The following is a 12,551-nucleotide window of genomic DNA, read 5'->3' as shown; positions in this document are numbered from 1 at the left end:
CAGCTGTCTCCATTGTTCCCTTGATCTGCATCATCAGCCCATTTGAAGAAACGGCATCTTTCATTAGGTGGTTTGGAACAGCCATAGAACTGTCGTCCTTTATTTGGCCCTTCTTTCTGCACTGTTAATCTGTACAAAGAACGTAATTTCAAAAGCTGGACATTCCATCAGATTACAGCTAGTTTCTCATAAGTGAAGTTAGTTAGTTACCTTCTAGCTGGAGCCCCACAGTCACACATAACTTCACTTCCTCCACTGTTGTTATCTGGAATAGTAAGAATGATAGCAAAGATTTAAGAGATGGTATTACTGTCATTAATATTCTTGAAATCACTACAACAATGATTTATTGTTGAACAGTATCCTCCTTCTTCAATACCTTATGGTAGTGTGAATTAAAACAAAAAAGTAAATTTCACATTCGTCACATCTATACATGTTTCAATATTAATTGGATCATCTTCAGTAGATTGCTAACATTGACATTACATATTGTAGTTAAAAACATTTAAAACTGAAATAAGAATGATGTTATGAATGTTAATATGTTCTTATTAAGGAAACGTTTATGCTCTTATAAGGTCGTGGTTTTAAAATCTTCAGGGTGCACTGTTATCCACTTGTCGTGATGTCATTAAGTTGAAAGTCTACTAACTGGACTAGGCGGTATCTGATTAATAACTGATATTACGTGATATGGTTTGCTGCCAAAAAGGATTCAAATTCTTTAACTTTCCAAGTACAGGTAATCATACCAGAGAGACATATGCAATTATGATAATCCTTATTCGCAGCAAACCATATCACATGATATCAGTTATTAATCAGATACCGCCTAGTCCAGTTAGTAGACTTTCAACTAACGATGACATCAAGAGGACATCACAACAAGTGGATAACAGTGCATCCTGAAGATTTTAAACCACAACCTTGTAAGAGCATAAACTTTTTCTTAATAAGAACATTGTCACATTCATAACATAATTTTTACTTCAGTTTTAAATGTGTTAAAATACAATAAGTAATGTCAAATTTAGCAATCTACTGAAGATGATCCAATTAGGATCGAAATATGTATAGAAGTGACGAATGTGGAATTTAAGTTTTTAAAATTCACATTAACCATAAGGTATTGAATAAGGATACTGTTCAACAATAAATCATTGTTATAGTGATTTAAAGAATATTAGTTTAGCTGTCAATACAGAAACATGAAATTTATATTTTGTGGTACTACTGCCATTAGTGAAGGAACAGCTTATAAATGTAATATCCTATAAATATTCTCTTTGGAAAAGAAGAGCCGGCTCTGAGTGACAGTCAGGAGTGCCCACATTATCCATTACAGCTGCAGTAATGGTGGTGGTAGGAGCAGCAGCAGTAGTATAGTATTTACAGTTTGAGGCAACTCTCAAGTTCTAAGGATAAAAAGGCCAGTTATGTTCCATACAATCTATGCAGTTTTTGGTAAGTAAACATACAAGGGTTAGAAGAACTAAACCTCATGGTACAGGAAAAATGACTTGTTAAACTTGTTATAATACATAAATCAACATTTTATATACATTCAAATTAGAGTATTGGCGATATGAACAAAACATACCATTATATCTCCAAGCAGGTGACTCCTGGGGCTGTTGCCAATTACTAGGTTGAACAGTGAAAGTAGGAGCTAGAGGAGTTTTATTCTGCTGATTATGTGACCCATCATTTGCATCACTGTTACCATCAGTAGCCCACAAGAAAAAGTTACATTTTGACTCCTTACATTTGTAGAATTGACGTCCTGAAAGAAATTCAAATGGGTAACTTTATCTATGATTCTGGTGGAAAAAAAGAAAAGAAAAAAAAGAAAGAAAAAAAAAACAGTAGTTTTTACTAGAGTTGAACCTCATTACCATGAACTCACTTAAGATGAATACTAGGTTAACACGAAAGAAGGATTTGGTCCTAGCAAGGATCCATTATTATTATTACTACTATTTTTTTTTTACAAGTGCTTTACGTCGCACCGACATAGATAGGTCTTATGGTGACGATGGGGCAGGATAGGGCTAGGAGTGGGAAGGAAGCAGCCGTGGCCTTAATTAAGGTACAGCCCCAGCATTTGCCTGGTGTGAAAATGGAAAACCACGGAAAACCATCTTCAGGGCTGCCGGCAGTGGGGTTTGAACCCACTATCTCCCGAATGCTGGATACTGGCCGCACTTAAGCGACTGCAGCTATTGAGCTCGGTCCATTATTATTTATGGGAAGTCTTATCAGTTTACACAAATTGCAGTTTGCCCGAATCACAAACTATATTTTGTAGCTTGAGCTATCTGGGATCGTTTAAGACAAATTCTGTTTTGTTATCATCTTATTTATTATAGGTTAAAATTTGCAAACATTCCTTGGAAAACAAGCATGCCAAGGAAAATCAGGCAGCAATGTAACACCCACTTCAACAGTCATGTCTCCACTGCCTACGAAGAAATCTTTGCGCGCACTCAGTAACGTTATTCCCACTGATTAACAGATACTGCAATAAAGCTCAATGGGCCTCAAACACAATCATATCTCAGGAGTGTGGTTCTAAATAATGAGCTAGTGCAATTAGGACAACTGCAAATGACAGTCTAAATACAGTTTTCAATGAATGTGATTTTCAGCAGCGAGTTTTCATATCGTGCACTAACAATTGTTACTGATACTACATGAAAGAGTGAAAGCTCGCTGTTTCTGTAAAAAAATTACTGCTCACAGTGAGTATGAAACACTAGTGATTTGAATCTTATCCAGAACAGAGAAATATTAACTTTTTTACCACAAATTTTTTTAAAATTTCTGGACCCTTGAGCTCATGTTAACTAGGTTTTACTGTAGTTAACACTTCAGTACATAAAGAGTCATTACAGAACAGAGACCAGCCAGACCTGTACTACCGGGCGAGTTGGCCATGTGGTTAGAAACGCACAGGTGTGAACTCGCATCCGGGAGATAGTGGGTTCGAACCCCACTGTTGGCAGCCCTGAAGATGGTTTTACGTTGTTTCCCATTTTCACACCAAGCAAATGCTGGGGCTGTACCTTAATTAAGGCCACGGCCGCTTCCTTCCCATTCCTAGGCCTTTCCTGTCCCATCGTCGCCATAAGACCTATCTGTGTCGGTGCGACGCAAAGCAACTAGCAAAAAGACCTGTACTAAAACTTCAGTATTCTTAGCACATCAAAACTTAAGAGAGTCTGGTCCTTGAGTTACTCCTCCCAACATTCATGAATTGGAAATTTGCTGTGTTACTTTATAGAAAGGAAAAGGGTGTCTGTTTCAGCTGTGAATATCATCTGTGAACACACAGATTAATGATACAATAAGAATGGGTAGCTACAATTCTAGGAAACAGTTGAATGAAGAGATTGGTGAAATCCCTGAATTTTTATGTTCGGTATTTCCTGACTTACAAACTGATTAATATTAAGTGATAACTAGACATAATATTGTGATTTGGGGAGGAGACAGGAAGGTTCAAGAGCAGTTGGATGTGTTGAATAGGAAGATCGAAGAATGTGGATTGAAAATAAGTGAAGAAAATAGTAAAACTCTTGTTATGACTAGAGGGAAGAAAGAAGTGAAAGGTCAGATTAGACTTGCAGACAAGCCCCTGGAAGTAGTGGAAACGTTCAAATACGTGGGGAGTGAATTAATGGAGAATGCTCGACTGGATGCTGAAATTAGTAAGAGGATTCAAGTGGAAAGTTGTTTGTATAATAGGGTAAGAAGCAAGTTACGGGACAAAGATGTGCCAATGGAAGGAAAGGAAACTATGTACAAGATGTATTACGTACCCATAACAACTTATGGAGCAGAAACTTGGACAATGACAAAGAAGAATGAAAGTGGAATACAGGCAGCCGAAATGAAGTTCTTGAGGAGTATGATACAAAAGAGTAGAAGAGACAAAATAAGGAATGAGAAAATCCGTGAAGAAATTGGAGTGGAAAAAAATGAATGATAGAGAAGAGCCGATTAAGATGGTTTGGACACATAAAGCGAATGAGTGACGAAAGAATGCCAAGAAAGGTGATGGAAATGCAAATGCAAGGAAGGAGAGGCATTGGATGACCACGATTGAGATGGAAGGACACAATCTAACGCAGTACTGTAGAAAGAAACCTGGACTGGGACACAGTGTTGGAGGAGTGGTGGAAAGACCGAAGAAAGTGGAGAGGAACCATATTTGCCCCTACCCAGCCACAGCTGGATAAAGGGAAATGATAATGATGATGATGATGAAGTAGACATGAAGATCAAAAGTTCAGAAGACACATATCGTCGCTGCCGGGACAAAACCTCCTATGTGAAATATTTTAACTTAGAACTTTGACCGGTAAGGTTCTGCCTTCTGCCATCTAAGGTGCAATGTTGTGTGAATATGGTCTCACTCTTCATAATATATGTGCTACGGGTCAGTATATCTCCAAAAATATTATTACATAGGAAGTTTTGTCCCGGCAACAACGATATGTTATGTCTCTCCAGTCAGCAAGGTGAGCTCTATAAATAGCAAGTGTTAAACATCATTAGAAGTGCTTGTTTTTCACAACCCATAATAAATGTAAAAGTGGTCACAATGCAGCAATTGACATTTTCATTTATTATCTATGTATAATGGGTCAAAATATGTGCGAATTCAATTGTGAAATAAAACAAATTTTTATAACACAGATTTTTTAAAATATTCAACAAATAACATATTTTCCTGGTCTATTTTTATGGAATTCAAATTGTTTTGTTTAATTTCAATTAAATAAACTACTTTTAAATGTTTTTAACATTTGACAAAATTAAATTCCGGTAAAATTAAAATGTAACAGCGTGTGCTTGGAATGATGCACAAGCTAGCATCAACACATCATTCTCTATGCAACTACAGTATAGTACCTAGGTATACATTCAAGTTCATTGTAGTCCTACAATGCCACAATTGCTAGTAATTATGACATTCTCTGTGTAGCCACAGTATAGTACATATTTATGTCTGAAATGGTGTCCCTTCTACATCTTAGGGCACCATTATAAGTTCCTTGTTGCTTCCTCCTAGCAACCCTTGATGTGTCATGTTTCATTTCTCTGTTGTCTCTTGATGAAGAAAGGCAAGGTTCCTTTTAAAATGCGTTGAGTTTATACGGTTCATTACAAGGTATAAACCTAAAATATATATCATGAATAGTTACACAGGCCGTGAAAGTCTAAATGATAATTAGAATCCATCAACATTATATTCCACTGCTTGGGGACAAGGAATAAGAAAAGAACAAATTCAAAACAAATACGTGGCTCATCTATGAGAGGAGATGACAGATACAAATAGAAGATGTGTCTTCAATATTTAGTTCTGTCTCCTGGAATCATCCATGGAACAAAATACATACTTGGCTGCATCTGTCTTTCTGGATATGGCCAAAAGTTCAGACTGTGCTAATGCAACTTTACATACCATAAAGTTGTATAATATTGATAAAGAAAATGTACTTGCAGTTATTACAGATTTGGCACACTATGACAAAATGCTACAGGTGCTTTTGCTCATAAAGTTAACTTTTCTGGAAACATATTTGAGAATTACATGGAAGAGGTAAACACTGCTGCAGTGAAAGTGCTGTTCTCTATACAAGGGAAAGAAAAACTTTCCACAAAGATAAGTACGAAGGCCAAAATGATGACAAAGTGGCTTTGTTTTCTATAGCAGAACATACTACATGTAACCCTTGATTCCAATCAGTTATTTATTTGTCCTTGCCTATTAATGATCTTGTGGAATTCTTCCAGGCCCAATATGACAATAATGCTGGAGTCAAATTCTTCCAGAGCATCACCCAACAAGATAACGATGTAATGAAATTGCAATGTTCATTTCTGTAAGATGTCTTCCTCTTATTAACTTCTTGGAAGGATCCAACTATCCAACAATTCACTTGCTTATGGAAAATTGGCAGACTTAGCAGTTACAACTTCTTACTGATGGGATTTTTAATCAGATCATATTAAATGAGCTCAGAAAGCTCCCATTAACATTGAAACTGTCAACAAAGGCCAAATTTTCATACACAGCTCGTTCAGCATTGGTGAAGAATTTGAAGACCACAGTTTCAGAAAGAAAACTAGTTTATGCTATTGGCTCATTATTTGATCCCTCCAATATAATGAGAAACAGCAGTGCACCAGAGTTAAAAGAATAACCAAAATTATATTCCTTTTATTCAGAAGGTGGAATCACAGCACTTCCTAAGCCAGACTACTTTCCAGGCAACAATAAAGGAGGCGCTAACTTGAAAAGACTGCAAATCAGTGCATGTGGTGAAAGTGATCACTGAATTGAAAATAGCACATAAAGCACAGCTGCTCTGAAGGATTTGTGGATCTCATATACAAATATGGAGTCTTGAGTGATCATTCTCATAGTACAGTTCAGTGGTACACAGACAAAGAATTACAGCAGCTAATGGAAACACTTGCAATGATCTCTTTTGAATAATGTGAAGTATTGTAACAAAAACTTGCGCTGCAATGGCCACATTATCGTTGCAAGTTGTTCATAATATAAAAACACCAAAACACTACATTTTGAATTGTGTCTCAACAAATTTAGGTAAAAATAACACCATTTTCAAACACCTCTGCCCATCCGTATATCCTTCGAAATTACCAGAATTCTGTGTTTACAGTACCGAAATGGATTACTAGGCCATCAGTTTGGTCTATTTCTTAATCCATGTTTGGAGGGTCTGCAATATTGCTGTTAGCAGAAATAATATAATTTTCTTTAAAGTTTTATGTGTTTTAATGTTCTAGTGTTTTCTATTTGTATCATAAACATTTCACTAAATAGCACAAATACTGATAACACTGGTGAAAGAGGTAAAGTGATGTTACATAATCTGTCTGGAAACATTTTTCCAGGAGTCAAATTCTCATAGTTAAAGAATGTTGTGTAAATAAATTTACAATGTCATATGTATGTCGGAGTCCAAGAATATATATTTTTTTTTTTTTACAATTTGCTTTACATTGCACCAACACAGATAGGTCTTATGGCAATGATGGGATAGGAAAGGGATAGAAGTGGTTGTGGCCTTCATTAAGGTAACCCCAGCATTTGACTAGTGTGAAAATGGGAAACCACAGAAGACCATCTTCAGGGATGCCAACAATAGGGTTCGAACTAGTTGAACTTACCAGGTACTCCAATGTCCTTGACACCCAGGAGATACATCAATTTTCCAAAAAACAAGCAAACACAGGATTTCGATAAAGTTGTTGTTTGTAGTAGTGTCTTTAAATTTTATGACAGGTGAGAATTAACTCCACCTACAACACCTACTGGGTGGATTGAGTAGCTCAGTAGTTGCTATTGCCAGTCTCAAGCCTAGGAAAAGGAGGAGGGTTGGCTCAATGCCGTAACATAACAGCCAGAGAATATCTTAAGGCAAACACACTTTACAATCTCATTTTTCATCATATCATATTTCATTATCATCTTTCCAAATCACATCTGGAATTGCAAACCCTGACCATGTTCACACTCTTGATCATTGATCAGACAATCAACCTAATATGGGAAGTATTCTATTGAAAGAATCCACCGGTTTGGACAGCTATATAATCTTACAAACGAAGACACCATTTGGATACGATGGGGTGTCAGAAAGAGGATTGGAGAGTCGGAGCGCCCAGAGGCATAATGATCAATCGTGCAGATTAATCAAACTAAGAATGTATTTAAGTTCAATAAGCTAGGGAAATTTTCGTATTTGGCAACATTAAATATCAATTCATTGATGAAGGTTGGTAAGTTGAAACATTTAATAGATATTTTGAATCAACATAAAATTGTGATCACAGCTCTTCAAGAATTACGTAATACTGCTCAGAATCCAATTGAATCAGGGGGCTGTCTATAAAGGACCTCCATGTGAAAGAGTCATAAAAATGTTCCTCAGTTTGGAGTTGGTTTCTTGATACACAATAGAATTCTAGATTCCATCATTGATTTTTCATCAAGAGTAGCATTATTAACGATTAAAGTGGAAAACAAGATCTATACATTGATATATGTTCATGCTCCAACAAATGAAAAGAACAGAACTGACAAGGAGGGAACAGATCAATTTTTGGATGAACTTGACCTATTGGTAACGAATATAACTGATACTAATGTTAAAATTCTTCTTGGAGATTTCAATGCAAAGATTGGACGTGAGAGAAAATTTCATTTTGTGGTGAGACGATGGCCAGCACATAAATTAACGAACAAGAACGGCAAATGTTTAATTGAATTTTGTATTAACCATGGACTAATTTTAGAAACAACAAGGTTTAAAAGAAAACTGCATAAATTAATGACTTGGAAAAGTCCAAATGTTAAAATGGGTGAATCCCAGATAGATCATGTGGCCATGGATCGTAAATTTCATATAGAAATTGATAATGTTAAGGTTCTGCGTGGTGTCGATGTTGATTCAGACCATTACATCTCCTAGATGTCCGGCTCCATGGATAAATGGTTGGCGTGCTGGCCTTTGGTCCAGAGGGTTGTGGGTTCGATTCCCGGCCGGGTCGGGGATTTTAACCTTAACTGGTTAATTCCGATGGCTTGGGGGATGGGTGTGTGTGTAGTCTTCAGCATTATAATTCACCATAGGTAGGGCCCCATCCTCACAGATGCGCAGGTCGCCTATAGACCTGCACCAGGCCTCCCCGGAGGCCACACACCATTAATTAATCAATCTCCAGGATTAAATTTAAATTAACTCCTAAACGAAAAAATAAACCGCACAACATTCATAGGAAAGGATTATATGATCCCAGTTCAGTCATTAATAATCGAACATACTATGAGAAATCTACAACACTTATAAGTGATAGCTTGGGAACCACTATTAACAAACTAAAAGCCATAGCAGAGGAAGTTGCTCCCATTAAAAAAAAAAAAAAAACATGCTTGGTGGAATGAAGAGTGTGACAGGCTATACTATGCCGGCATAAAGCCTGGTTGAATGATCAACAACAAAAAACAGAAAGCTTGAGAGAAGAACTAATCAATGCTAGACGATTGATGGCTAAAGAAATCAGGAGAGTTAAAAGAAATTATCAGAAGGAAATATTAAAATCTATTGATGAAGCTTTCAATCAAAATAAAACAAGAGACTATTATAGGACATTTAAACAATACCAACAAAATTATACTCCCCCTACTCTTCTGATGAAAGATAAGAAGCGAAGGTGACTCATAATGATTATGATAATGCAATAATTTTCGCTTAATACTTCAAAACATTACTGAATAGTGATGAACTTGAAAAATATTTTGAATTTGATCTATTTCCGAGAAATAAAACACCTTTGGAGAAGGTCATACCACTGGTTTACGATGAAGTAAGTGCAGCTATTGATTCAATGAAAAATTTTAAATCAGCAGGAGAAAATCAACTAGTAGCGGAAATCTGGAAGAATGAGAATATACAGACTATTCAGCATCTACATGAACTTCTCACTGACATTTGGAATACAGAAAAATTGCCTGAAGAATGGAATCAGCAACAAAATTATCAATGAAATAACTCAAAAACAATTGGATGCCTAGGTAAAACATATTCCGAAAGATCATAGGAGAAAGATGTTAGAAATGAAATGGGACAAGAATAGATGTTAGAATCCATTATTATGAATTTACAACTAGATGAACAGAGATGAAGAAGACAGAGACCTATCTCTCAGCAATGGGAAATTCAAATGCAATTTTCCAGATGAGGGGAAAAAATTGACAGTGCCATTGGATAAAATTTCTAAGGTTTGTTTGTTGTGTTTAATAATGTATGATAATTTACATAACTTGTTTCATATTTCTAATCAGATCTGTTAATATGAAGTGAATTTTATAACAAGATCAGATGAAAATAAAACAGACACAGCTTTGATTAAATGCAAGCATACAATAATGTGTACAGTTACTTATAGCAAAATTAGAAAAAGTTTTACTTAAGACTTCAGGGGCCACCTAGCTGAGGTGGTAAGGCATGCTCGGTTCATCCGAAAGGACGTGGGTTTGATTCCCCATCAGGAAGTCTAAAAATTTAAGCAACAAGATTTCCACGTCCAGAGGTACATAGGGTCCTGACGTTCACTCAGCCTACACAAAAAATGAGTACCAGGTTAAATCCCGGGGGCAAAGGTGGCCGGGCATAGAACTAACCATTCTAACCCACCAAATGCCGAGGTTACAGATAGTGGAAGCCTTTACCTTCCACCCCTCCAAGGGCCTTCAGGGCCTGTACGGAGATGGTTTTGCTTTTGCTTTACTTCAGACTTTAATAGCTTAGCAAACCACAATTCATAAGATATTACTGTAATTAGCTTTTAGCCAAATATCAAACTGCAATAAGAGTAAGCCCTATATACTAAACGATGGTTTACCCCAGGGATCAGTTCTTGCTCCTCTACTATTCAGCATCTATACTGCTTCCAGAAACTAGTTCCAGGAAATTCATATATGCAGATGGCATAGCTCTGGCTGCCCAAATGAGTGACTTCAAAACAGCAGAAATTACACTCACAAAGGATCTCCATAACCTGAACAAATATTTCAGTACTTGGCGACTCAAACCTAACTTGAACAAAACTGAAGTAAGCTGCTTCCACCTAGACAACAAAAAAGCCAACTATGTACCTCAAGTCGAATTCAAAGGCCAAAAACTTAAGTATAACCCATATTCAAAGTAACTGGGCATCACAATGGATCGGACACTTTCATATAAGCAACACCTCTCTAACACTGCAGCCAAGATAAAAACAAGGAACAACATATTACACAAGCTCAGTGGAACAGGATGGGGAGCAAACGCGACAGTACTACGAACATCAGCTCTTGCCTTGATCTATCCAGTTGCAGAATACAGCTGCCCTGTGTGGCTTAACAGTGTATATACTTCAAAAGTTGATACACAACTGAATGATACCATGAGGACAATATCAGGCACCATCAAATCGACACCCCTAAAATGGTTACCCGTTTTATCCAACATCCATCCCCCTCACATACGAAGAGAACGGGCTCTAGTAAGAGAATGGCAGAAATGTCGCAGTAACCCTCAACTGCCCTTACATCAGGACTGCAATCCTCAGAAACCAAAGAGAAACCCATCATGGAAGTTAGGCGAGACGCTCCTGGAAACACATTTTGATGCTGATGAGATCTGGCACGAAGAATGGACCTCTTCAAATCCTGACCACCTGGGTTTAATCCACCATCCTTGTAGAGCTCCTCCTGGTTTCAACTTACCGAGAAGGGAATGGACATCTCTAAACAGAATCAGAACAAACCATGGAAGGTGTAAATTCTGGCTTCACAAGTGGGGAAAATCTGAAGACCCATTCTGATACTGTGATAATGTGCCTCAGACCATCCAGCACGTTGTTATGGACTGCCCAAAAAGAAGATTCAATGGATCCATTAAAGAATTACATAGTGCCTCTACAGAAGCAGTGGACTGGCTTAAAAGTCTGGACATTAAATTTTGAATGCTGACTTGTAAATCACATACTTATTTAAGAAATATGCATTTATATGTACTTATAATGTATCCTTGTTTTGCCATACGAAATAATAATAATAACTCTCTATTTATATCATCGCGAGGAGAAAAGTTCACGGTTTCACATATATTCAAATTGGTTGGCATATGATGTTCATGATTTGAAGACAACCTGAGACAATGCATTTCATTCCTCTGCATTTGCATCATGCATGTAGCTCAAGAACCTGGTACAATGCAGCATGTTATTCGAGTAGATATTGGTTGTTGTTCAAATATACAGAGTATAATGGAATATGATTACCCTTCCGATGGTGGAAAGCAGAAATAAGCTTGTCGGGGTCTGGAAAGGAATGAATGTAGACCAACTGGGATTGATGAGGAAAGGCAACTCCCTCGAGTTATAAACTGACCAGGAAAACTAGTAGAAAGAGCCAGCTGTACTTCAAGCTGGCTCAGTCAACTAGAAAATGAAACTCAGGAAAGTAAGGAATGAGGTCTGAGACTGCTCTTGGTAAACTGTCAGAGTGTAGTAAATAAACAACTAAAATTCGGTACATTGATGGAATCTTATGAGACTGATGTGGTGATAGGAGTGGAATCGTGGTTGAGAGAAGGGGTGGGTAATAGAGAAGTATTTCCAGAAGGGTATACAGTCTATCGTAGAGAACGAGGAGATAAAATGGGAGAGGGCGGGTGTTTATTCTGGTGAAGGAAACTCATTGTTCACATGAATGGTTTAGTGATGAATGGGATGAAATATTAGGGATAAAATTAGTTTGTGATAATATGAAGGAGGTGGGAATTATAGGAACATATAGGCCTGGAAGAGAGGAAAGAGACATGGAAATATTTGAGAAAATAATAGATTATACTAATAAAAACAATAATAATGATATGGTAATAATTGGGGGAGATCTAAACTTACCTGAAGTTGAATGGAATGGAGCTGCAAGTGAAGCCCATGAACAGAAACTGGCA

At 37.0% G+C, this 12,551-nt stretch overlaps 1 protein-coding gene across 1 annotated transcript in view; it reads right to left on the bottom strand.

Annotated features, from left to right (window-relative positions):
* Positions 1 to 2: 2 nt before the first annotated feature.
* Positions 3 to 12,551, bottom strand: part of Top3alpha (topoisomerase 3-alpha) — a gene marked incomplete at its 3' end in the record, with an annotated part of 217,121 nt that continues 204,572 nt past the window's right edge. The window contains exons 15-17 of the mRNA XM_067138868.2: positions 1,604 to 1,786; positions 211 to 265; positions 3 to 129 (exon numbers count right to left, since the gene is read on the bottom strand). Of these exons, the coding sequence (XP_066994969.2) occupies positions 3 to 129; positions 211 to 265; positions 1,604 to 1,786 (365 nt within the window). The remainder of the gene's footprint in view (positions 130 to 210; positions 266 to 1,603; positions 1,787 to 12,551) is intronic.

Source organism: Anabrus simplex, chromosome 1 (assembly GCF_040414725.1).
Source record: "Anabrus simplex isolate iqAnaSimp1 chromosome 1, ASM4041472v1, whole genome shotgun sequence".
In the NCBI taxonomy this organism is placed as follows: domain Eukaryota; kingdom Metazoa; phylum Arthropoda; class Insecta; order Orthoptera; family Tettigoniidae; genus Anabrus; species Anabrus simplex.
The sequence above is the reverse complement of the archived record's forward strand: the minus strand, read 5'-3'. Positions and strand labels throughout refer to the sequence as shown.